The sequence below is a fragment of the Acinonyx jubatus genome, chromosome A2, assembly GCF_027475565.1.
Source record: "Acinonyx jubatus isolate Ajub_Pintada_27869175 chromosome A2, VMU_Ajub_asm_v1.0, whole genome shotgun sequence".
Classification (NCBI taxonomy): domain Eukaryota; kingdom Metazoa; phylum Chordata; class Mammalia; order Carnivora; family Felidae; genus Acinonyx; species Acinonyx jubatus.
Genome location: NC_069383.1, coordinates 147,800,008 through 147,824,817, shown reverse-complemented (window position 1 = coordinate 147,824,817; position 24,810 = coordinate 147,800,008). Strand labels below are relative to the sequence as shown.

The 24,810-nt window shown below is 41.6% G+C and overlaps 1 protein-coding gene across 7 annotated transcripts in view; it reads right to left on the bottom strand.

The window, feature by feature from the left end:
• Window positions 1-113: 113 nt before the first annotated feature.
• QRICH1 (glutamine rich 1) overlaps window positions 114-24,810 on the bottom strand; it is a 51,528-nt gene continuing 26,831 nt past the window's right edge. For all 7 annotated transcript variants that reach the window (XM_027038692.2, XM_027038690.2, XM_027038693.2 and 4 more), the window contains 8 exons: window positions 18,151-19,188; window positions 11,815-11,992; window positions 11,026-11,180; window positions 9,824-9,938; window positions 3,640-3,748; window positions 3,133-3,284; window positions 2,721-2,811; window positions 114-1,057 (listed from right to left, as the gene is read on the bottom strand). In XM_027038692.2, coding sequence (XP_026894493.1) covers window positions 865-1,057; window positions 2,721-2,811; window positions 3,133-3,284; window positions 3,640-3,748; window positions 9,824-9,938; window positions 11,026-11,180; window positions 11,815-11,992; window positions 18,151-19,188 — 2,031 coding nt within the window. In that variant the 3' untranslated portion in view covers window positions 114-864. The remainder of the gene's footprint in view (window positions 1,058-2,720; window positions 2,812-3,132; window positions 3,285-3,639; window positions 3,749-9,823; window positions 9,939-11,025; window positions 11,181-11,814; window positions 11,993-18,150; window positions 19,189-24,810) is intronic.

Here is a 24,810-nt window from a genome sequence, read left to right as displayed (position 1 = left end):
ACCGTGTCTGCTCCCTCCCACAAGACCTTGACCCGTTCAATTAGCAGGCAAGGCTTTGCTTCCACTGGCCCGCCAGGATCCTCCCAAATAAAGAGGCGATGTTCACTAGCATGTTGAAAAGACGTGCTTGTCATTCTTAATAAACAACTAGATTAAGAATACATAAGAGAAACAGAGTGGTATCTTTATATGATACACAAGTGTATGTTACAAGAATTCCATCAGGCACAGGAGCCTCAGGTTTAAGGCCTCAATGCTAGGCCAAAAAAAAAAAAAAAAAAAAAAAGGCATGGTAAAGTTTTTACTTTAACATCTAAAATGTCACTTGTCATAAAGGAGGGTGTAATAGAAATTGTCTTTAATAAATCATAATTGAAGTTCCCCTCATTTTCCTTCCATTAAGATGCTAAGTTTATGTCTGAGCATGAAGAAAGAAAAAGACGGTGGCTCCCCTGTGGTCAGCGACGTCTGCCAGTCAGAGTGGAAGCCAGCTGGGGAGATTCCCTGGAGGGTCCATCCATCACTAATTCCATCTTTCTAGAGTAAGGGAACGGGCCACATTTCTCCTAACAGTCCAAGCCCTTTTCCCAGGCCCCAGACAAAAAAAGAAAAAGCCAGCCAGCCACTTTCTAGGACATCTGGCTTTTCAGGAAACCCAGCACCCCCACGGGCTGAGGAATCTGCTGCAGATTTATGGAGACGCACAGGAGGCAAAGTTTCCTTTTACATTTTAAACAGAAGCAGTCTGAAAGGCTTCATAACTACACCAATAAAAAAAAGAAAAAATGGAGGCCTCTTCTTTAGTGTGAAAGTCTGTCCATTTTTTTTCCTGGATCATCTCCCTTGCACCATGGCTTAGGCATCTCAGTGCATGGTGCTTGCGTTGGCCACTGCAATGGCCTCCTGAATTTCTCGTATCACCAGGATCCGAGTCAGCATCTGTCCCATCTGTTCTCTGCTGATAGGCTGGACCGAGTACCAGATTGGGCTATTGGGGGCCACCACTGGCTCGGGCGTCAGATAAAAGGTGTCATTCCGGCCTTTCACACTCTGGGGGCTGAAAAATATATCAGTAAAAGCTGGGTAAAACCACAATAGTCTTAACCCTCCCACATTGGAATCTACTGGACAGATGCTGTCTGCAAAAGTTGGGAAGACAGCAGCTCTTGGAGGTATGGTATCATAGCTACTGAATTCCATGCAGCCAACACATATTACCTCTAGGACCTCCTTTGGGGCTACTGCAAATGTCAGTAATAGGCTACCTCCCTTCCACTCCTCCCTTCCATGCTGCCAGCTGTGAATATCTCTGAGTGACACCTAAGGATGTGGGGTTCATCTTCTTGAGTCCAACTATATCCCACCTGGAACCAATTTCACCACTTACAAGGTCATCTCCAAGTCTTTCCTCATGTTGTTTGCCTCTACCCAATCCACTGACAATTTCTCAATTTTACCTAAGGGACTCTATCTGCCTTCCCAGCTTGGCTAAGATGCTGGGACCCTTACTTAGGCTCACACTCTACCCCTTCAATGTTTTGCTGTACTTATTAGCACATGTCACTGTCTAAACAGTTACATTTACCCATCCACTCAAGATTTATCAAAGGGCCACTGTGTGCCAGGTCTGCACTAGGAGCTGGTGTTCAAGAAATGAGCAAAATCCAAGACTTCCCACCTTATGGAGCTTACAGGTAAGAGGAGAGATAGCCAACAATTAGATAAATACACACAAAATGACAATCAGTGATAAATGCTACAAAGGAAAGAGCCCAAAAGAACAGGTAGGGAATCTGGAAATGCTTCCCTAATAAAGCTGAGAAGAGGATTGATAGGAGCCAACTAGCCAAATATGGGGGCCTGTAGGGGGTGGGGAAGGCCTGCCCAACAGGGAAAAATGTTTTTAATGTTTATTTATTATTGAGAGACTGACACAGAGCATGAGCATGGGAGGGGCAGAGAGAGGGGAAGACACAGAATTTGAAGCAGGTTCCAGGCTCTGAGCTGTCAGTACAGAGCCCGACGCAGGGCTGGAACTCACAAACCACGAGATCATGACCTGAGCCAAAGTTGGACACTTTACCAACTGAGCCACCCAGGTGCCCCATCAACAGGGAAAATTTCTATGCTGAGGCCTGCGGGTAGGGAGAGCATGAGGTCCTTGAGTGGAGAGAAGCCAGCATGGCTAGAGAGCCAAGAGCTACATGGACATGAGATGAGCAAGGGAAGTATACGAAAGGCCTTGTTGGCAACATTAAGATTACTCTTCTTTATATAATAAGCTAAAACCGCCGAAGGTTTTAGTCTAAGTAACATGTTAAGAACTATAGCACAGAAATATCATTTTGGCATTGCTGTAGAGATGACATGTGAAACGGAAAGGGCAAGACAGCAAAAGCAAAGAAAACGAATCCCCTCTAGATTGATGTTGCTAGTGACAAAGGTCAAGGACAGGAAGATGTTAGGCTATGCTATGTGATGGAAGCCACTTCTCTATACTTTCCTCCCTCTACCTTAATTCTCCAAGACGGGGGACCATATAAAATTACCATGCTGGTCATTCCACATGTTTTTGGGAAACCAGTAAGGTTGCTTCTATATTTAGCTTTTGGGAAGTGTGTATTTACTCTCAGTTCGTGACTAAAGAATGCCTTTGTATACAGGTATAGTGCATGCATGCACACACACACAGTCCCCCAGCCACCATAAAGCTTCCTCACCATTTAAAGAGGTAGAAATCGTAGAGCTTGATGGGACATCTCAGTGGATTCTCTGGATTTTCCGTCTGCTCTGCATACATGTCATCTGTAACTACAAAACACACCCCCAACACCAGAGACATGGCATCAGACTGCTTTAGCTTAGGCCCAGATTAGGAACCTTAGGCTTCTAGCCATCCCAAACTAGACTTATTGGGAGGAAAAATGGTGTGAGGCATGAAGGAAAAGTATGAAAGGAAAAAGCAGCAATCATTTCTGGGGCATCTCTGCTTCTAGAAGAGTTTGAAGTTTCTGGCTAGGGAGAAGGGAATGGAGAATTCTTATCCAGCAAATCCCAACCTTCACACTAATCACTAGTCCCCCGGCACAAGGACAGGGCAGGACAAGTTGCACCTGTTTCCGTAGCCCCTACCTTTCTGGCCAGTCTGGTGTATCCCAAGTGCCTTCAGGTACCGAATACTCGTGCTTTTATCCTTAGGATTAGAGGGGTTCTTCTTTGTCTGTCGCAAAACCTTGGAGAAGGCCAGCTTCATATGCTGGTCCACTGTCTTCAAAAGGAAGTATCTGCACCACAAGTGAAAGCAAGGCAAAGGGAGGGGTGCCAGGAGGAGACCATGACTCAGCCTCTGCCATCAGTGTCTCGGAGGAGCTGATGCACACACTCCCAGGATCTGGGCAGGCCCACACCCAAAAACACTGTCTAGTGGAGGAACCACATCAAGACTGATGGCAGGGGTCTGGCAAGGCTGTCTGCCTCACTGGTCACCACACAAATGTAGCCAAATGGGGCTGAAGGCTTTCAGTAGCCCAGATGCTCTCAAATGTGTCAAAGGAATTCCTAAGTCTACCTGGATAGTTTCCACCCTCTTCACTGGGCAGATGCCAGCAGTGGCTAAGCATGGAGCTCTAGAACACTTACTTGGTGTTAAAGAACATGAGGGTGGTCAGCAGGGTGGAAGGGGAGTGAGCCCCGAGCTGCTTGCACTCCCACAGCATCTCCTCAGTCACGTGGCTGGGCAGGACATAGCCTAGGAGGAATAGAGTACTGCTACAACAAGACGATGGGAGAAGGGCCCTCAGAGGTGCAGGATGGGAAGTGGGAGGCACAAGGACCACACAGGAGTACAAGTTTACCAGAAAAATCTCCCTAGGGAATGGCAGAATCACCTGGAAGCTTGAAACACAGATGCCTGGGTTTCAGCCCAAGCTTCTGGGATGGGACCTGATAATGTGCATTTCTAACAAGTTCCTGAGAACCAGTGCCCTATATGATTCTTACCTGATGTTAATTCTTCCTCTAATCCAAGATTACAATTGGGCAAAAGAACATAGTGTAACACCCAAAACTATAAATCAAACTCTGCATATATGCATACTTCTCTAGAAAAAGGGTATAGAGCTTTCATCATATTTTTTCAAAGGTGTCAAGGGCCCAAAGAACCAGTATGTGTGTCCTTGTTAAACCTCTTGTGTTTTCCACCTCTAAAAAGCAAGCTCATTCTCATTCCCTGTCTGGATAAAGGGGAGAATGATATTCAGAACTATTACAGGGTTCTCCCCACAGGGAAGGTCTAACTTTAAGATGCTGGTTCATAAGCAAACTGAGGGCTGGGCAGGGGCAAAGGCCAATGTTTGATCAAAAGGCCTGTGCAGCCAGGTCTATGTGAACAGAAGATGACACTTAGGTTGATCACCAAGCCCCCATCATGTCTTCATTCAACAGTCAATGTACCAGTGTTTATGTGCCAGGCACTGAGGCCCTGGTGAAACAGTATTCTCCTGCAGGAGTTTCAGGAATTCTCCAAGCAGACAGTGAAGATGCCACATCCTAGGAGCAGGGAAAGAAATATTCTGCCCAACACATTCCTCTTCTCTACTCTTGCGAAAGCTGGTCCTCTAAGTCCATTAGTGCACTCCCATCTCTTTCTGGCAGCACTACCTCTACTCTTCTATTTTGTGGCCCACTGGCAATACGATAAGATTTCCTGCCCTCAAAATATATGAAGCAGATGAGTGGCACAAGACAGCCCTGTTTGGGGAAGGCCAGAGCTAAAAGTGGTCCCACACATACCTTAGCATGCACTATTTTCTTTGGGTTCACTTCACTCTGCCAACTAGTAGTGTCTCTTCCCTAGCTTTACCCACTTCCTAACACAACTTAAACTGAACTTTAGTGTCTAAAAACCAGGACTCCTGGCATGGGAGAAGGGAGATGCACAGACAGCATATAAAAAGCCTTGTAGTTCTGAATCTGAACTGCAGGTATCAAAATGATTTTTTTTTTTTTTTTAGTTCTGCCCCCCTGAAAGGCCTAGAAACAATGACCAACCCAGAAGCAATGAACACCCCTATGCTACTTAAAATACCATTTACCACTAAAAGGAACCAGGTTCTATGCTGAACTGACCAATTCTATACTGAGGCAGAAAACAGAAAATGTCCAAGATGAGCATGGAATATCTGGAAAATCAGAAATCAAGGAAGTAGGGCCATGTCAAAAGAACTTAAAAGCCAATTTAAAGAGGCTCCAAATGGCCAAAGACAGAACAATCTGCACATCAAAAAAGATTACCTGCAATGGAGTAAACCATATTAAATATGTTTAAATCCATCAGTTCACAAGGACTCTTTAAAAAGTGAATTGGTCATCACTGGATGAAACCAGTGAACCAACTCATTACTGTAAAAACTACTAAACAAAGGAGAAGAAACAAGCCCTTATCCTGCCTCTACTATAAAATCCATTATCTATACTGCTAGGCATTGAAAGAGTGATCAGGAGAAAGTTGTGCTCTGTATTTCAGCTAATAACGAAGAAGTAGTAACATCAGAATACCACTGTTTGCAACTCCTAATGAATGAATGGATCTAGATATTATGGGTATCAGATGGAAGTATATAGCCCATCTATGATGTCTCCTTCCAAAAAGGAAACACAAAATTCAAAACCCCATCAATGAAGTCTTTATCTGCAACTATCTGTAACATTTACAGTTATGTGAATACAAGGAACAGAAAACTATACTAAACTACAATATGGGGATGTAATCAGACTGACAATTTAAAAGGCTACTTTCTTCTATAAATAAATCGCAAAAAAAAAAAAAAAAAAGAATTAAGGAATCAAGGGGAAAACTAAAGATTAAAGCTAAATATTAAAAGACATACCAGCAATTTCAATGTGCGGATCTTATTTGCACCTTGGCTCAAAACAAAGTCAAGACATTTTTGAGACATTAGAAATTTGAACAAAGGGTAGATTTTTATGACATTATGGAATTATACCCCCCCCCCCAGTATAATAAAGGCATCATGTGTCAAACATACTAAAATATTTATGAATAAAGTGTCTAGGAGTTACTTCAAAATAATATGGGAAGGGAAAAAAACAGATGGGGTACCTATGACACAAGATTTGCCATGGACAATGGGTACAAGGGAGTGTCATTTATCTCAAGTTTACTTTTATATATGCTTAAAATTTCCACAATGCAATTTTTAAAAAGCAAAGTTTGGGGGCGCCTGGGTGGCTCAGTCGGTTACGCGTCCGACTTCAGCTCAGGTCACGATCTCGCGGTCCGTGAGTTCGAGCCCCGCGTCGGGCTCTGGGCTGATGGCTCAGAGCCTGGAGCCTGCTTCCGATTCTGTGTCTCCCTCTCTCTCTGCCCCTCCCCCATTCATGCTCTGTCTCTCTCTGTCTCAAAAATAAATAAACGTTTAAAAAAAAAAAAAAAAAAGCAAAGTTTGCACAGCCACACTTGGCTTGAAAATTTGCACATCATGTAGAGTGATTCACTTATTTGGTTTCTGTTCTAATGATAGTCCCTCAGAAAGGACTCTTTCCTAATGCCCTTAAAACTTTCCATTCCCCTGTGCTTGGTTCAAGTCACTTAATCATATACACTGTCTTCCCCCTATTAGACTATAAGTTCCATTTTATTCATTATAATATTATATCATCTACACCTGAAATGCTACTTGGCACATAACAGGCAAGCAAAAAATATTTGCTTGAAAAGGAATTTTTCTTTTAGGGGTGTCTGGGTGGCTCAGTCAGTTAAGCATCTAGATGGCACTTAATTTCAGCTCAGGTCATGATCTCATGATTTGTGAGTTTGAGCCCTGTGTCTGGCTCTGCTCTGTCAGCGCGGAGCCTGATTGGGATTCTCTCTCTCTTCACTCTCTCTGCCCCTACCCAGTTCATGCGCTTTCTCTCTCTCTAAATAAAATAAATAAGTTAACTAAATAAAATACCTATTTTTTAAAGGTTAAGCGTCTGTGTGGTGATGGATGTTAACTAAACTATTTAGATCATTATGCAAGATCTACACATATCATTATGTTGTATACCTAAAACTAATATAATGCTTTATGTCAATTATCTCAATTTTGTTTTCATTTTAAAATTCCTGTTAGATTAATGCAAAAAGTAAATAAATAAAAATAAATAAAAAACAATTGGCAAAGCCAGGATTAAAACTCAGATATTCATGTGAATATAAACTTTTCAACTCATCTGGGTAAATACTAATAAGGAGGACAACTACTAGATCATAAGGTAAGAAAATGTTTACTTTTGTTTTTTTAAATATTTTTAATGTTTATTTTTTTAATTTTTTTTTTCTTTTTTTTACTTTTGAGAGAGAGAGAGTAAGTATAGGGGAGGGGCAGAAAGGGAGGGAGACAGGGAATCCGAAGCAGGTTCCAGGCTCTGAGCGGTCAGCAGAGCCTGATGCGGGACTTGAAGCCATGAGCAGAGAGATCGTGACCTGGGATGAGGTCAGATGCTTAACCCACTGAGCCACCCAGGCACCCCTCATGTTTATTTCTGAGAGAGACAGAGACAGAGAGCAAAGGAAGGGCAGAGAAGAGGGGGACAGAGGATCTGAAGCAGGCTCCATCCCAATAACAGCCTGATGCAGGGCTTGAACCCATGAACCGTGAGATCATGACCTGAGCTGAAGTTGGACACTTAACCAACTGAGCCACCTAGGCACTCCAGGAAATGTTTACTTAAAAAAAAAAAAAGCCAAACTGCTTATAAAGGGATTGTACCATTTTGCATTCCCACCAGCAACGAATGAGCATTCTTGTCCTCCCTATCCAGCAATTGGGCCTGCCACTGCTTGTGATTTTAGCCATTCTAATGGGTGTACAGTGGTATCTCATTTTTAATTTGCAGTTTCCTGATGATATCTAATGATAAGCATCTTCATATACTTATCTACCACCTGTGTTATCTTCTTTGGTGAGGAATCTGTTTAGATCTTTTCCTTTTTTTTGGTTCAGGTTGTTTTTTATTGTTGAGCGTTAAGAGTTCTTTGTATATTTTGGATACCAGTTCTTTATCAGGTATGAGTTTTGCAAATATTTTCTCCCAGTTTGTGGCTTGTCTTTTCATTCTCTTAACAGTGTCTTTAACAGAGCATAAACCTTTAATTTTAACGAAGTCCAACTTATCAATTATTTTCTTTCATGGACTATACTTTTTGGTGGTATATCCAAAAAGTTACTACCAAACCCAAGGTTACCTAGATTTTCTCCTATGTTATCTTCTAGGAGTTTTATAGTTTTGTGTTTTACATTTAGGTCTATGACCCATTTTCAGTTAATTTTATGAAAGGTGTAAGGTCTCCATCTAGATTCATTTTTTGGTATGTGGATGTCCCTTTGTTCCAGCACCACTTGTTGAAAAGACTATTCTTTGTCCACTGAACTGCCTTTACTTTTTTGTTAAAGATCAGTTGGTTATATTTCTGAGACTCTACCTCTGGGCTCTCTATTCTTTCACCAAAAACCTGCACACAATGTTTACAGCAGCTTTATTCATAATTGCCAAAATCTGGAAACAACAAAGATGTCCTTCAATAGGTGAATGGATAAACAAATTGTGTGGTACATCCATACAATGGTATATTATTCAGAAGTAAAAATAAATGAGCTATCAAGCCATGAAAAGACACACAGGAACATTAAATGCATATTGCTAAGTCAAAGAAATAAATCTGAAATAGCTACATACTGAATTATTCCAACTATATGACATTCTGGAAAAGGCAAAACTATGGAGACAGTGAAAATATCAGTGATTGCAGAGATCTGGGGACGGAGGGGATAAATAGGTGGAGCACAGAGGATTTTAGGGCCCTGAAACTTCTGTATGATACTGCAACTGTAGATACATGTCATTATACATTTGTTGAAACCCACAGAATGTAGAACAGGAGGAGTGAACCCTAATGTAAACTACAGACTTCTGTAGTGTGTCAATAATGGCTCATCAATTATAGCAAATACATCATATGAATACAAAATATTAAATAATAGAGGGAAGAGTGTGTGAGGGAGTATATGGGAATTCTCTACCTCCTGCTAATTTTTTCTGTAAACCTAAAAGTGCTCTAAAAAGATAAAAATTTATTAAAAAATAAAACCCCAAATACCTCAGACATTCTACTCTAAGACTCTTGTTCTTTCAGGAGTTTTATGAGTAAAGCAAAAATTATGCTCTATATATGTAGAACATATGTTCAAACATATGGGAAAAAAATCTCTAGTATGTAACATGAGCAACCTATATGAAAGAGTTCGTAATTCTTAAGTTTTGCAATGATTCTAATTTTAATCAATAAAAATTTTTTAAATGTTTTATTTATTTTTGAGAGAGTGAGTGCATGCGTGAGAAGGGGAAGGGCAGAGAGAGAGGGAGACACAGAATCCAAAGCAGGCTCCAGGCTGAGCTGTTAGCACTGAGCCCACCACAGGGCTCGAACTCATGAACCATGAGATCATGACCTGAGCCGAAATCAGACACTTAACTGACTGAGCCACCCAGGCACCCCAATAAATTTTAATTAAAACAAAGAGAAGAGTAACAACCCAAGGCTCTGCATGCCCCCATGTCCTGGCCACACTGGGACCAGGGGTTTCTCTGTCTGATGTGCAGTGCCCCTTCAGTATCTGGCCAAGCAGTACAGAAGTTCATGCTGGTGCCAAGGATTTATAGCCTCCTCACCCACATGCTGTCATAGCCAGCCACAAAAACAGCTGATCTTTTATAAACCCAGGTGGGAAAGACATCCAAGGACTAGGAAGACTCTTACCAAGTGGAGTGACTCGGGGCTGAACATCTTTCAGAACTTCATGTAGCCACTCCGTGAATCGAACATAATAAAGATCGGAGAAAATGTCATCAACCCTTCCATTTTCAAAAAGATACTAAAAGAAAAACAGTAAAAGTTGTTGGTAGTCTCCTGAATAAAACTTTCAGGGTAAATAAACACTGTATCACTACCTCTCCATACCTGTTTCTGCTTCCTTAACAAACCAACACAACAGGTCAAAAATGTCCAGCATGTGACGCTTCCACAGCACACTTCAAATCATGTGAAATGACCCTCACAACACTCTAGAGAGTAGGGTCAAAGGGGCAGATTTTGTGAATACTATTTCTCCCAGATAAGGCACTGTCTTGTGGTAGCAAAAAAACAATACAGGTTCTGGGGCCAGCCTCTTATTAGCTATAGTGTAAGTTAAATAACTCATCTGAGTATTTCAACTATTGGGGCTCAGTTTCTTTGTAAATGGAAAGGACTGTGCCAGCCTTCTAGGACTAGGGAGAGCATGGAATGAAACAGAGCATGTAAAGCAATCCACTCAGTGCCCTGGGTGACTGGGAAGAAAGAGGAACAAACTGGGGGGCAGACTTTTCTCAGGCCCAGGCAACAGGGTGGTCCCAACCAGCAAGTGCTTGCATCATACCGTGGGTTTCTCCACAAGAGCATTCACACACTAAGAAATCCGCCTTTGTTCTCTTAAACTGCCAGTTCTAAGACAAGTTTCCCTGTTATGTTTCATGTTAGATGTCCTGAAAGCCCAACTACAGCTGGATATTCTAGCTAGACTCTCGAATAATTATTCTGTGTTAATGCAGGGAACAATGAGAAAATGGGCTGAATGTTAGCACCAGATTTTATTTTGGATAAATTACTTTTATGCAAACCATGTGTTTACTTTTAATGAAAAGTGTTATATACAAATCCTTTGTGATTAAAAAGTTTTAATATACCAAACATTTTAACAAAAATTTCTCTAGATGACAGAATTACATATGCTGTCTATTTTATTTTTTTGAAGTGAACATGTTAGGTCTTTTGCAATTTTAAAAGATGCACATTTAAAAACTTATTATATAGTTGAAAGAAAACTTCCCTATAATCACTTGCTTATCATTTTACTAATTTGAGTAACCAGCAAATACCCAATGGGAACAGCTCAAACATGTTCCTACGAAGTTGTTTCCTACCTTTTGAATACACAGGAAAATATAGTAGAGCACATCTGGATCATAGGGTTCACCTTCTCCATTTCGAGCTTCTCTTGTCATTAGACAGAGCCCATAATTCAACTCAGCCACAGCAGAAGAGATGAGATCTTCCTGGAATCGAAGCAGTTGGCGCCCTGCAACACAAGCCAAAGGTAACCCCCAAAGGTGAATGGGAGGGGATCTTGATAACAGTAATCTCTTCACAGGTTGCTCAGATCCCCAGAAGGAGGGCTCAGAGAAGACACTGATCATCGGGGTGCTAAGACGGAAATGGTCACCTGTATCTAAGGTCAGAATTGGCCCACTAAGATAGTAATCCTGTATGCCCTGTTTACACCAAGGCTTTCCTTCCCACAATCCTTCCCACCACACATACCCCCAAAGTTATTAGGGCCAAGACATGAAAGCAAAAACAAAACCCCCCAAAATCCACACTTTAAGAGGAAGAATACGAACATATTGCTAAGGAAGAAGGCCCTTGAGCATACTCACTGGTCCTATCTCCTTCCAGAATTTACTCTGCCCAGATCTGCTAGGTTGACTCCAGAAATCCATGTGTACAAAAATGTCTGGTTTTGGGCAAACACCATAAATCCTGCTCATTACCAGCTTGTTGCTGGTCTTGAATTTAGCATACTATTTCAGATGGTGATCCCTAACCCCCAGAGCCAAGCGACACCACTTTTCTGCTATTTTGTCCTCCAGCTGCTTTCATACCACTGCATTTTAGACAGAGTCCACCCTCCTCTCTCCTTCACAAACACTCACTCCCAATGGGTGCCAGTCTGTTCTGAGCATCCTTCTCTAACTCAGCATTCTTGGTCTGGGCCCAGTTTTTCCATACTTCAAGCCCTTCTTCTGGTTTCAGAGAATTTGGAAGCAGAAGTTCTGGAGAAGGCTGTGGCTGTGACTGTGGTTCAACTTCAGCAACCTGGACAGTCTGAGCCTATGAGAGAGAAACCATCAAAATGTGTCAATATTGTTTTCCATCAGGCCCTTCCACAATACTGTTAGAAAAATGTTACCTGTGGGTTTTTTTTTTTTATTAAAAACAACAACAAAAAAACCAAAAAACAACTTTCTTCTACTTGTCCTACTTCCAAAAAATTTTGTGGAGTTCTACTCCTTACCCCAGGGACAGCTAAGGCTACTGCAGTGCCTCTCAGCTCTGGCTGGACTTTTGAATCTCTGAATTACAAAAACCAGTATCTGGGCTCCACCCAGAATCTTTTTTTTTTTAAATTTACAGTAACCTTTGTTTTCATTGATATTTCATTTAACATAATTTCAAAGAAGATCTGTGCTGTAAGATGAGCCAAACAACAGAAACCCTAAAGCTCCTAAGAGATTTTTTTCACACTGTTCTGAGTAGGACATGAGGTTTTGGGGTCCCCAATGTTGATACTTAACATTTAAAAATTTTTTATTATTTTTTTAAAGAATTTATTTATTTTTTAAATTTATATCCAAGTTAGTTAGCAATAGTGCAACAATGATTTCAGGAGTAGATTGATACCTAACATTTTACCTCTTGAGATTTTACCAATAGATACAGAAAGAAAAGAGAACATCAATACACAAGAATTAAACTGTAATAAGAACCTCTTGGGTTACATACCACCCACCTTTTTAAGGCTGTCATGATAATGAAGGATTTCTTCTTCTGGAAAGTTCAATGTCATTTTTTGTTTTGTTTTGTTTTGTTTTTTAAGTAAAATGTCACAATATGTGAAAATGTTGCACTTGCTTCTCTTAATACGCTAAAAATGGTGGAAGTTTTTAAGTTCTTCATGAGTCCAAGCTGGGTCATGACTACTACTTCTGGGGATACTTCTGGGGTCTATTCAACACACTAATTCCAAGTTTGGCAACCATCAGCAAAATGACCTGCAATTAAGCCCACGGACGTCTTCCAGAGTGGCAGAATCTTATTCCCATAATGTCAGCTAAGGTTCCAGAGGTGGCTAGGAAAACCCAAATGTTCCCTGGATCCTGAGACAGATGATAAGCACCCAGGCCTGCAAAACTACTGAAAAGAAGACCAGCAGCCAGTGACGGGACACTACCTGCTTTTGCACAGCCAATGATCCTACCAGAAGCAACAAGTGCTGCGTTGCCAAAGCCAATCCAATGTAAAGGCACTCGAACTGCTTTTCCATAGGTCTGCACCAGTTGACAAGGCATACAAGCCTTGAAGCCCCAGAATCTTTTTAAACAGATTAGTCTTTCAAAAACCTTCTCACATAAAAAGGCCATTCTAAAGTTCAGTCATTTCTCAGAACTACTGGCCCAAAGCACAGCTTGTCAAACTATAAAGTGCAAACAAATCACTTAAGGATTTTATTAAAGTGCAGATTCTGATTTGAAAGGTCTCAGGTGGGACCTGAGATTCTGCATTTCTAACAAGTTCCCAAGTGAAGGAGCTGGTTTGCAGAACACACTTTGAATACCAAGTGTCCAGAGTAGTGACCATTAAACTTTTGGGTGCACTTTAAAAACTTCTGGGCTGCTTTTAGAAAATACCCATGACTGGGCCTTATCCTTGCAGATTATGATTTAATTGGTCTGAGGGGGGGTCTGCCACCAGTACTTTTAAAAGCTCCCAGGTGATTCTCATATCCAGTCATGGGTGAAAATCATCCTTTTTAAAAGAAAAAGGAAAGTACAACAAACAAGTTATGTTCTCTCCCCTGCAACTGTAAGATGAGAGGGTTAACACTGAAGGATCTATATGGCTTCTCTAGCTATATATAAGGTTGGTTTTCTCCCCACCATATTCCTTCTCAATGATACTGCTCTATTTCCTAAGGACATTTTTGAAGACAAGAGGCACTACTCTACCTTCCTGCCTCCAAAGGAAGTCATCCCATCCCATCCTCAATGGTCTAACAGCCAAGCCATGCACACAAAGGAGCAGAGAAATGTCCATGAGCCTCAATCACAATCCTCATTTTGGGCAGGATAGATAGCATCATAGATACCAAGCATAGATTCTTGAGTCTCACTCACTTGTCTATATTCTAAACAAATTCCTTTGAGCCATTCATCATGCCAGGGCCTACCCAAAGGGCTAAGCAATGTCAAATTATTCAAACTGAAGGCAAAATAATTTATATACGACACATTAATCTGCTTGTCAATGAATAAAAATAAAAACTCTCCTTCCTATCTCTGCTCAATTAAACAAGGAGATAAAACAGTATCAGTGCAAGGTTCTTAAATGTTTGTCAACCCAGGAACTCCACTGTACACGCTTCCCAGTTCAACTACCAATTTCCTTGGTGAGTCTTAACCACTTTTCCAGTTTGGATTTCCATGTTTGTGGAAATGATTGCTAACTATGCACCTCCAAGCTAAACATCCCCTTAATATACCCAGGGGGTACATGTTTCCAAGTGAACATCTTACAACCAACCACCTCAAACTAATATCTACAGAGAGAACTCAGCATCTTCCCCATCCAAAACTATTCTCCTCAGAGTTCCCTCCCTACCTTGTTCAACGGCAACACCATCTACCCAAGCTGCAAAATCTAGTAAGAGTCTGAATAGGTAAGTAGGTGGGTGCCAGGGCATGTGGGGCAGTACTTTGCTTCTGGTTTTTAGACAGGTGCCCTTCACCCACTAATGTAACATTCCCAAGCATCTTGACAGTAAACTTCTACATCTGTCTAAATGTCAGTGGGTAGGGGTGGTAGTGATCCCAACCAGGATGAAAACTACTGATGTAAGTGGGGCCTTATATACTGTGGTGTAGAGTTTTCCTATTTATAATGGAGTCCTTGGAGAGTTTTAAGCTGAGAAGTGACACAATCTTACATTTTAAGAAAATTATTCTTGCTGATTTATGGAGAATGGATTGAAGAGCGAAGGTACTGGTGGCCTGGACTAGGATGGTGACAGTGGAGAGAATTTAAGAAATTCTGAAAAGTGTGGCGGCAGAACCAAAGTGGCTTCTTGAGAAACTGGCTGTGAGAGTAAGAGAAAGGAGACTCAAGGATGATTCTTGGGTTTCTGGTTTAAACAAATGGGTGGAGGATGGTACCACTTTCTGAGAGGGAAAGTTTTTTTTTTTTTTAACAGTACATGTATATATGTATGTATGTATGTATGTACGTATGTATGTATGTATGTATCTATCTATCTTTAAGTAAACTCTATACCCAGTGTGGGGCTCAAACTCAACCCCAAGATCAAGAGTTGCATGCCCTACTGACTGAGCCAGCCAGGTGCCCAGAGGAGAAGTTTTGACAGTGGTAGAGGTGATGCTAATGAAAAGCTGAGATATCCTCAGTAAATCCAAGGAAATGAAAAATAGGCTGCTGGATGTGTGCGAAAGGTTCTAAGGGGAAAAGCATGGTCTAGAGATAAAGATCTGCGTCAATGCAGCACAGGCTCTGGGCTCCAGAGCCAGTCTTTCCAGGGCTAAAGCCCAACTCTGCTAAATACTAATCCTGGCTCTGGTCTTACTGGTTTAATCTGTGTCTCAGTTTCGTCCTCTGTAAAATAGTGGTACACACCTCATGAAGTTGATGTGAGAATTAAATGAGTCAATATGTGTAACACTGAAATAGTGCCTGGCAGACAGTGTCAGTGACTATCCTCTTCATGGCACCAGCCATCTAGAAGGTGCTGAAAACCATGGCCATGGACAGAAATCCCTTAGGGAGAAAAGAAGGCCAGTACTGAGCTCTGAGGAACATCTACATGTAAGGTTTAGACAGAGTCACCAGCAAACTCTTCTGAGAAGGAAAAAGAACCAGTAGGGGTAAGAGGAAAAACCACACCAGAAGAGAATTCCAGGAAGACAGGTATGATCTGTTGTTTAATATGTTGCTGTGAGATAAAAACAGACATGCCTCTTAAATCTGGCCAAAAAGAGGTCACTAACAACCTTAACAAGAGCAGACTCAAAAACTGAAGAGAAAACCTTTTAGAAGGGAGAGTCGGCTTGCGCAGATAATGCTTTTGAGAACTCTGGGAATAAAGCACAGTGGAGAAACAGGGCAATAGATGGAGGTGCATATGAGCTCAAGGGAGGGCGGTTTCACCATAAATCTGGTTTTAAAGTGGGTGATAAGAGAACTTACATAAAGGGTATGGCAGGTGAAGGACCACAACACTTTGTCATCAGCTCTCCTTAGGGTTCAACTCACATCACAGTATCTTCCCCACAGGCTGTGAGTACTCCAAGGGCAGAGACTCTCTATTCATATTTGTTCCCCAGCACATAGCACTAAGCCTAATAAGGAAGGCAGAGGGATGTCTGCGGTATAAATGGATGAACTCATCTTTCCTGCATGATGGGTATTCTTCTTAATTTTTCCTTTTCCGGTAATACCTGATATACATTCCTGTTAAGACTTTCCCAAAGGAAACATTGCCCCTGAAGAATACAGGCCTACTAAAATGAACTCCAGAAAAGATCTTCTGATACAGGGTCCAGAAGTACAAAGTAAAAGAGCACTTTTAAATTAAAGAGGATTGGCTTGCGAACTGGACCATGAGGCCCAAGAAAGCTGAGAGCCCTGATGTCCTCCATACTGGTGAGCAATAGCTGAGTGCAGAGCTACATCATACTCCAGGCTGGTCTCTTCTACGTGCAATTAATTCTACACATCTGTACTTGACTCTTCTTGTTATCACAACTTTTAGGATTCTGGAAAAATTTCCTACCAAAGATCAGATCAAACTCAACTCTTCACTTTGGGAAGATAAATCCTTTGCCTCCCATGCCAACTCCTCTCCCATAGTTCCCCTCTCATGTTGCACTAGGCCATGTCCCTTCTGTCCATCCCTGGTTCTGTATTCATGCTGCTTCACTCTGGTCAGTTGAACCTATAAACTAGAGATCAAATACCACTTTTTTCCACAAAGATGCCTCTGCTGACTTTTTAACCTAGGATAGTTTCTGAATACCAAGTTTATTTTTGTGTGTCGAGCACACAGCACACTTGATTATGCTGCCTTATATTCAAAAAATTGAAATCATACATTCTTACTCCAAAACTGGACTGGAAGCTACCTGAAGCAATGACTCTGTCTTGCTCAACTTCTAGGCCTGACAGCTGGATATTTAATAGGTCCTTAGCAAAGTCACCTAAGTTAATATATTATCTATGAAACTACTTGGTCAGCCTTTGCTTAACCAATTACATATGGCCTGAGTTTCTGAGTATGGGTGCTGTTTGTTCCAGCTCCCTTGCATACATTCCCAGGAGTCTCTGAAACACACTGCCTTCAGCAGTCCCATGAGACGAGAGTCCCTAAAGTTTACTAACAGTCTTAAGGAATAAATTTATCCATACCTCTGTGGTATCCTTAAAAAAATTTAACAATTAGAAAACATAAAAGAATCAAGCAATTTTAAAGTAGAAATTTCAACAGGGTTCTATTATTGTAACTTTTCTGTAAGTCTAAAATTATTTCAAAATAAAAGTTAAAATTTTTTTTCAATATAGTTTCCATAACAAAATTAACCAAAGCTTGACTACTGTTAAATACCTTTGGGAAATCACATTGCAGTGGTGGCTCATCTGACACTCCCAAAGGTTATCACTTTTAACAGGCCCTCTAGAAAGTGTTTTTGATCATCTAATTCACCTACATTGTGTCCACAGATGATAACTAAAAAGGAGTAATTTCACAGCCTCTCTGCTGTGATGAGTTTACAGTCTAGTGCATACAGTCTAGTGAAAACTAGTTTTCATCTAGTGGATGAAAGTCTAGATCCATTCGTTTGTAATGCAGAAAGTAGCTTATTAAATGCAGATTAACACTTAGTGTGTCCCGTTAGTCTTTACCTTGAACTTTACTCTTAAGAGATTATAAAGAAGCACCTGAAGCATCTACCCCCCCAACAAAACAGTTATTGATCATTTCATCTACCTCCAGTTACCAGGACAGAACTCCTGCTCATTGCATAGCTTCACCTGCTGCTTCTATTCCCCCTCCCCAACTTCAACCAAAATATAAATATTATATATTACTGCAAGACCAACATCGTTGCAGTAAATAAGCCAGAGGTGCTGGAGGTTACCAGGAAAGTTCTTTGTTGCCCTGGGCCCCAGGGGAGCAGGCTGCCCTACAGAGAAGTCTCACTTACTGAACAAGTAACCTGGAGCTGCTGCTGCTGCTGCTGCGGTGGTGGCGGTGGTGTCTGTTCCTGGGGGGTTTGTTGTTGTGGCTGCTGCTGGGGGTCCCATATGTGGACAGTCTGAGCTGTATTCTGGTATGTGCCTGCCACAGCCTGCACAGCCACTGGAATGTGGATGTTGCCATTCATGAACTGTGCTGGAAAGAGAGAGTTTGCAAGGGTCTGCACTACCTCTTCATGTGAGTTTTTCACTACAGACGTGGTGCCCACCATCTTCTCCTTGTCATCCTCCAGCTTTACAGCTGCCAGGGCCGTGGGTGAGCCACTGACGTGAACTGCATTGTAGGCTTCCTGGGGAATGGCAATGTGGGTAATGCTCTGCTGTTGAGGATCCCCACGGGGCTGGGCAGAGTAAACAGGGATGGTCCAGGTTTCTCCTGTAGGGCTAGTAATGGTCCCAGTGGCACTATACAGGTGGGCACTGTCTACTGTCAGTAAGTCTGGCCTCAAAGACACATAACTCTGCTGCTGGCCCTGTGGAATGGCCAGCACAGTAGCCACCGGCTGCCCTGAGATGGCATAGGACACAGTGATGGGCATGTCCACTTTGCGTTTCTTCACTGGCTGGAGGACACTGGCTGTGCCAACCCGTCGCTCCCCTTCCCGGGGTGAGCCCTGCTGAGACGGTGGTGGGGAAAGGGCACCCACGGTCTGGATTTGGATCTGCTGACCCCCAGCAAGAGACTGGCCGGCCACCAGCTGAGCCTGGATCTGCTGATGTGGGATGTGCTCCTCTGGGATCTCTGCAGCCTGGATCTGCTGGGCCGCCTGCACGTGCTGCACCTGGATCTGGGCTGCCTGCAGCTGCGAGGGGCTGGGGCTCTGCAGAGACGGGGTCTGGATGGAGGGGGCTGCCGGCTGTGGTGCTTGGCCTTGGATCTGCACCTGGACCTGGATGGGCTGCTCAGCAGGCTGGTGAACGGTGAGCTGCGGGGAGAGCTGCTGAGCCGAGACCTGCTGCGGAGACTGCTGTACCTGCACCTGTACCTGCAGCGACAAGATTCACCAGTGAGTGAACCAGGCAACATTAAGAATTCAGCCCCAAAAGGAAGAGATCTCAGGGAGAGGCCCTAGGTAATGTGAGGAGAAGGGGCTTCTTTGGAAGACCCAAGGCTTCTTTGGAGACCATAACCCCCAAAACTATGTGCATAATTCTCCAGCATCACACAGCATTCAGAGCAACAATTAGCTACCAGAGCAAGTAAGACTATCAACTCGGATCTCTGAAGAAAATATCAGAACTTCTGCTTATGTTTTAATTATTGTTTTAAGGTGTGACCCCACCCCTTTGTTTTTGCAGATTGGTATAGTACAAGTAGATAGTTTATAAAAATATATTTTGGTGTATGATCAAAAACAGTTTATCCATGGGGTGAGTAATAAAAAGTGTGGGGACAGGGGCACCTGGGTGGCTCAGTCAGTTAAGCATTGGGCTTTGGCTCAGATCATGACCTCGTGGTTCATGGGTTCAAGCCCTGCATTGGAGTCTTTGCTGACAGCTCAGAGCCTGGAGCCTGCTTCGGATTCTGTGTCTCCTTCTCTCTCTGCCCTTCCCTCACTAGCACTCTCTCAAAAATAAGTAAACAACAAAAAAATATATACTAAAAAAACAGTCTGGTGGGGACCAATGTTCTAAAGGGTCAGCAAGACAAGTTCATTTTACAGGCATGCAATTCTCAACCCAGGATCAAAACTACTCCCACCACAGACTAGTGGAAAACACAGTAGAGACAAAACTCTTGAATTTGGAGAGATCTCCCAATATTGCTATTAAAATGTAGGCACTGATAAATAATTTCTTAAGATATCTTTTTTTTTTTAATGTTTATTTACTTCTGAGAAAGAGAGAGAGAGTGAGAGAGTGCAAGTGGTGAAGGGGCAGAGAGAGAGGGAGACACAGAATCCGAAGTAGGCTCCAGGCTCTGAGCTGTCCACATAGAGCCTGATGCAGAGTTTGAACTCACGAACTGCGAGATCATGACCTGAGCCTAAGTTGGACGCTTAAGCGGCTGAGCCAACCAGGCACCCGTTAAGTAAGGTATCTTCAAAAAAGAAGCATTAAACAAACCCACAAGATTCCTGACAATTTAATCTAAGGAAGGTTACTATATCCTCCTTCTGATTTCTGATGATAATGCAGTTCATTTCTTATTGCTGTTACCTCAGCATACAAAGCAGCATGAAAAGATGCCTTGTATAGCCTGTAGTTAAAAAAGAAAGAAAGAAAGAAAGAAAGAAAGAAAGAAAGAAAGAAAGAAAGAAAGAAAGAAAGAAAGAGATATTTCCTTCAGACACACATATCTAAACTTTAAACACTGGTAGGAAGGTAGAAAGGAAGGCAGATGAGAGATTTTATCTATCTAATAAAAGAAGGAGACACATCGGGGTGCCTGGGTGGCTCAGTTGGTTAAGCAGCAGACTTCGGCTCAGGTCATGATCTCGCGGTTTGTGAGTTCAAGCCCCGCGTCAGGCTCTGTGCTGACAGCTCAGAGCCTGGAGCCTGTTTCAGATTCTGTGTCTCCCCCTCTCTCTGACCCTCCCCTGTTCATGCTCTATCCCTCCCTGTCTCAAAAATAAATAAAACGTTAAAAAAAAATTTTTTTAAAGGAGACACATCACAAAAATAATCAAGCATGGTGCTAGGACAACTGGCTATCCATATGAAAACAATGAAGTTGCATCTCTTAATTATTTCATACACAAAAAAATTAAAAAGGATCTGAACAAACATTTCTCCAGAGAAATGCAAATGGACAATAAGCCAATGAAAAGTTGGTCAACATCATTAGTTATAAGGAAATGCAAATCAGAACCACAATAAGATGCCACTTGAAAGCCATTAAGATGGCTATAATTAAAAAAAGACCGAACTACTGGGACCTCATCAAAATAAAAAGCTTCTGCACAGCTTAGGAAACAATCAGCAAAACTAAAAGGCAACCGACAGAATGAGAGAAGATATTTGCAAATGACATATCAGATAAAGGGTTAGTATCTAAAATCTATAAAGAACTTCTCAAACTCAACACCCAAAAAACAAATAATCCAGTGAAGAAATGGGCAAAAAACATGAATAGACACTTCTCCAAAGAAGACATCCAGATGGCCATGGAAATGGCACATGAAAAAATGCTCAACATCATTTATCATCAGGGAAATACAAATCAAAACCACAATGAGATACCACCTACACCTGTCAGAATGGCTAACATTAACAGCTCAGGCAACAACAGATGTTGGCGAGGATGCGGAGAAAGAGGATCTCTTTTGCATTGTTGGTGGGAATGCAAGCTGGCGCAGCCACTCTGGAAAACAGTATGGAGGTTCCTCAAAAAACTAAAAACAGAACTACCCTACGACCCAGCAATTGCACTACTAGGTTTTTATCCAAGGGATACAGGTGTGCTGTTTTGAAGGGACACATGCACCCTCATGTTTATAGCAGCACAATCAACAACAGCCAAAGTATGGAGCCCAAATGGCCATCGATGGATGAATGGATAAAGAAGATGTGGTATATATATACAATGGAGTATTACTCAGCAATCAAAAAGAATGAAATCTTGCCATTTGCAACTACGTGGATGGAACTGGAGGGTACTGTGCTGAGTGAAATTAGTCACAGAAAGACAAAAATCATGACTTCACTCATATGAGGACTTTAAGAGACAAAACAGATGAACATAAGGGAAGGGAAACAAAAATAATATAAAAACAGGGAGGGGGACAAAACAGAAGAGACTCATAAATATGGAGAACTGAGGGTTATGGGAAGGGTTGTGGGAGGGGGAATGGGCTAAATGGGTAAGGGGCACTAAGGAATCTACTCCTGCAATCATTGTTGCACTATATGCTAATTTGGATGTAAATTTTAAAAAATAAAAGATAAAGTTAAAAAATAATAAAAAAAGAAAATAATACAGAGTTTTTATTCTCAATAAATAAATATTTGATTAAAAAAAAAAAGACTGACAATAACAAGGGTTGACAGGGATGTAAAAAAATTGGAATCCTCATATACTGCCAGGAGGAGTGTAAAATTGGTACAGCTGCTTTGGAAAACAGTCTAGCAGTTTCTCAAAAAGTTAAACATACCTATGACAAAGATATGAAAAACCCACAGGACCCAGCAATTCCACTCCTAGGTATATACCTAAGAGGAATGAAAACTATGTCCACATAAAAATGTAAATACAAATGTTTATAGTAGCCTTATTCCTAATAGCTAAAAAGCAGAAACAACCCAAATGTTCATAAATTGATCAATTAAAAATATATTTGGTATTTCCATAGAACAGGGTATTATTTAGCAACAAAAAGGAATGAATGAAACTTTGGTACAACTTAGATAAACCTAGTGAAAACACTATGCTAGCGGCACCTGGGTGGCTCAGTTAGGCATTCGACTCTTGATTTTGGCTCAGGTCATGATCTCATGGTTCATGAAATCAAGACCTGAGTAAGGCTCTGTGCGGACAGTGTGAAGCCTGCTTGGGATTCCCCAACCCCCCTCTCTCTCTGCCCCTCCCCTGCTCTCTCTCAAATAAACATTAAAAAAAAATATGTTAAGGGAAGTCAGTCACAAAGACTAATGATTATCTAAGAGCACAGGATTGCAGAAAATATAAAGGGGTAATGGGTACAGGGTTTCTTTTTTGGGTTGATAAAAATGTTCTAAAATTGGTTGCAGAACTCTGTGGGTAGATTTAAAAACTGCTGAATTATATACTTTATTTTTTTAAATTAATTATTTTTATGTTTATTCATTTTTGAAAGACAGAGAGAGACAGAGCACAAGCAGGGGTGGGGCGGAGACAGAGGGGGACACACAATCTGAAGCAGGCCCCAGGCTCTGAGCTGTCAGCACAGAGCCTGACGCGGGGCTCGAACTCACGAACCGTGAGATCATGACCTGAGCCAAAGTCGGAAGGTCAACTGACTGAGCCACCCAGACGCCCCTGAATTATATACTTTAAATAGGTGAATTATATGAGAATTAGATCTCCGTAAAGCCATTACTAATTAAAAAGATAAGCAAGGAGGTTATGTAAAGGGCATAATAGACCTTGAAGTCAGACTTGAACTTGAATTGCTGGTATACTTTCCTAGCTGTGATTCCCCTTAGATGTAATATAAAGGGGGAGAACACCTAACTCCCTAGAGTTGTAATGAGCATAAAATAATATTTACCAATATACAGCAGGTGCTCAAAAAGGAGGTTTCCTTCCTTATAAGCATTATTTCTTCTTTGTAGACTTTGTTTCGAGAGAGAGGGTGTGAGCAGAGGAGAGGGAGAGTTAGAATCCCAAGCAGGCTCCATGCTATCAGCATGGAGCCCAATGTGGGGCTTGATCCCACAACCGTGAAATCAACAGTCTGATAAGCATTATTTCTTTACACCAGTGAGTCTCAAAATATAGCTTCCAGGCCAACAGCATCAGTACCCAGGCACTTTTAGAAATACAAATTCTCAGGTCCCACCTCAGAACTACTAAATCAGAAACTCTGGGGAACAAGCCTAGCAATCTATCTTAACAAGTTTTCCAGTTGACTGATGAAGGCCCATGTTTAGAACCAGTGCTTTACATCAAGGACATAAAGGAAACTATGAAACCAATTACTATAGAAGCTTTTTTGGTCCTGGGATCCTCTCAAAAAATTATTGAGGACCCCCACTAGCTTTTGATTACATGGATATAGATGTTGATATCTACTGTATTAGAAATTAAAACTAGGGCACCTGGGTGGCTTAGGTGCTTAAGCATCTGGCTCTTGGTTTTGGCTGAGGTCATGATCTTGTGGTTCATGGGTTTGAGTGCCACATCGGGCTCTGTGCTGACAGTGCGGAGCCTGCCTGGAATTCTGTCTGTCTCTCTCTGGCTCACTCTCTCTCTCAAAAATTAATAAGTAAACCTTAAAAAAAAAGTCCCTTGATGTGGCAAACCTCATTTAAAAAAAACAACTAAAAAAAAAAAAACAACTAGGATATCACACAAACCAATCTTGTTAACATAAATAACACATGCCTATGAAAAGGCATACCTAGGTTTATTGTGCTCCCCCCACACAATATAGGTTTTTATTTTTTTAATGTTTATTTATTTGAGACAGAGAGAGCACCAGCAGGGAAGGGGCAGAGAGAGAGGGAAAGAATCGAAGCCCTGACCTGGGGTTTGAACTCAAACTATGAGATCATGACCCAGACTGAAATCAAGAGTTGGATACTTAACCAACTGAGCCACCCAGGTGCCCCTTTTATCATTATATTTTTTATAGTGATCTGTTGAGATCTTTGATGTTACTAAGTTACTTGTTATAATTGGGGACCAATGAACCTTGCCCATATAAGACCACGGCAAACTTAATTGATAAATGTGCATGTTCTAACAGCTCCACCAACAGGCCTCCTTATTTCCAGAGACAAAATATTGAAATTAGGCCAATTAAAAACAACAGCTTCTAAGTGTTTAAGTGAAAATAAGAGTCATTTCCAAAAGCTAGAAATGACTAAACTTAGTGAGAAAGGTATGTCAAAAGCCAAGGCAGGCCAAAAGCTAGGCCTCTTGTGCCAAACAGTTAGTGAAGCTGTGAATGCAAAGGAAAACTTCT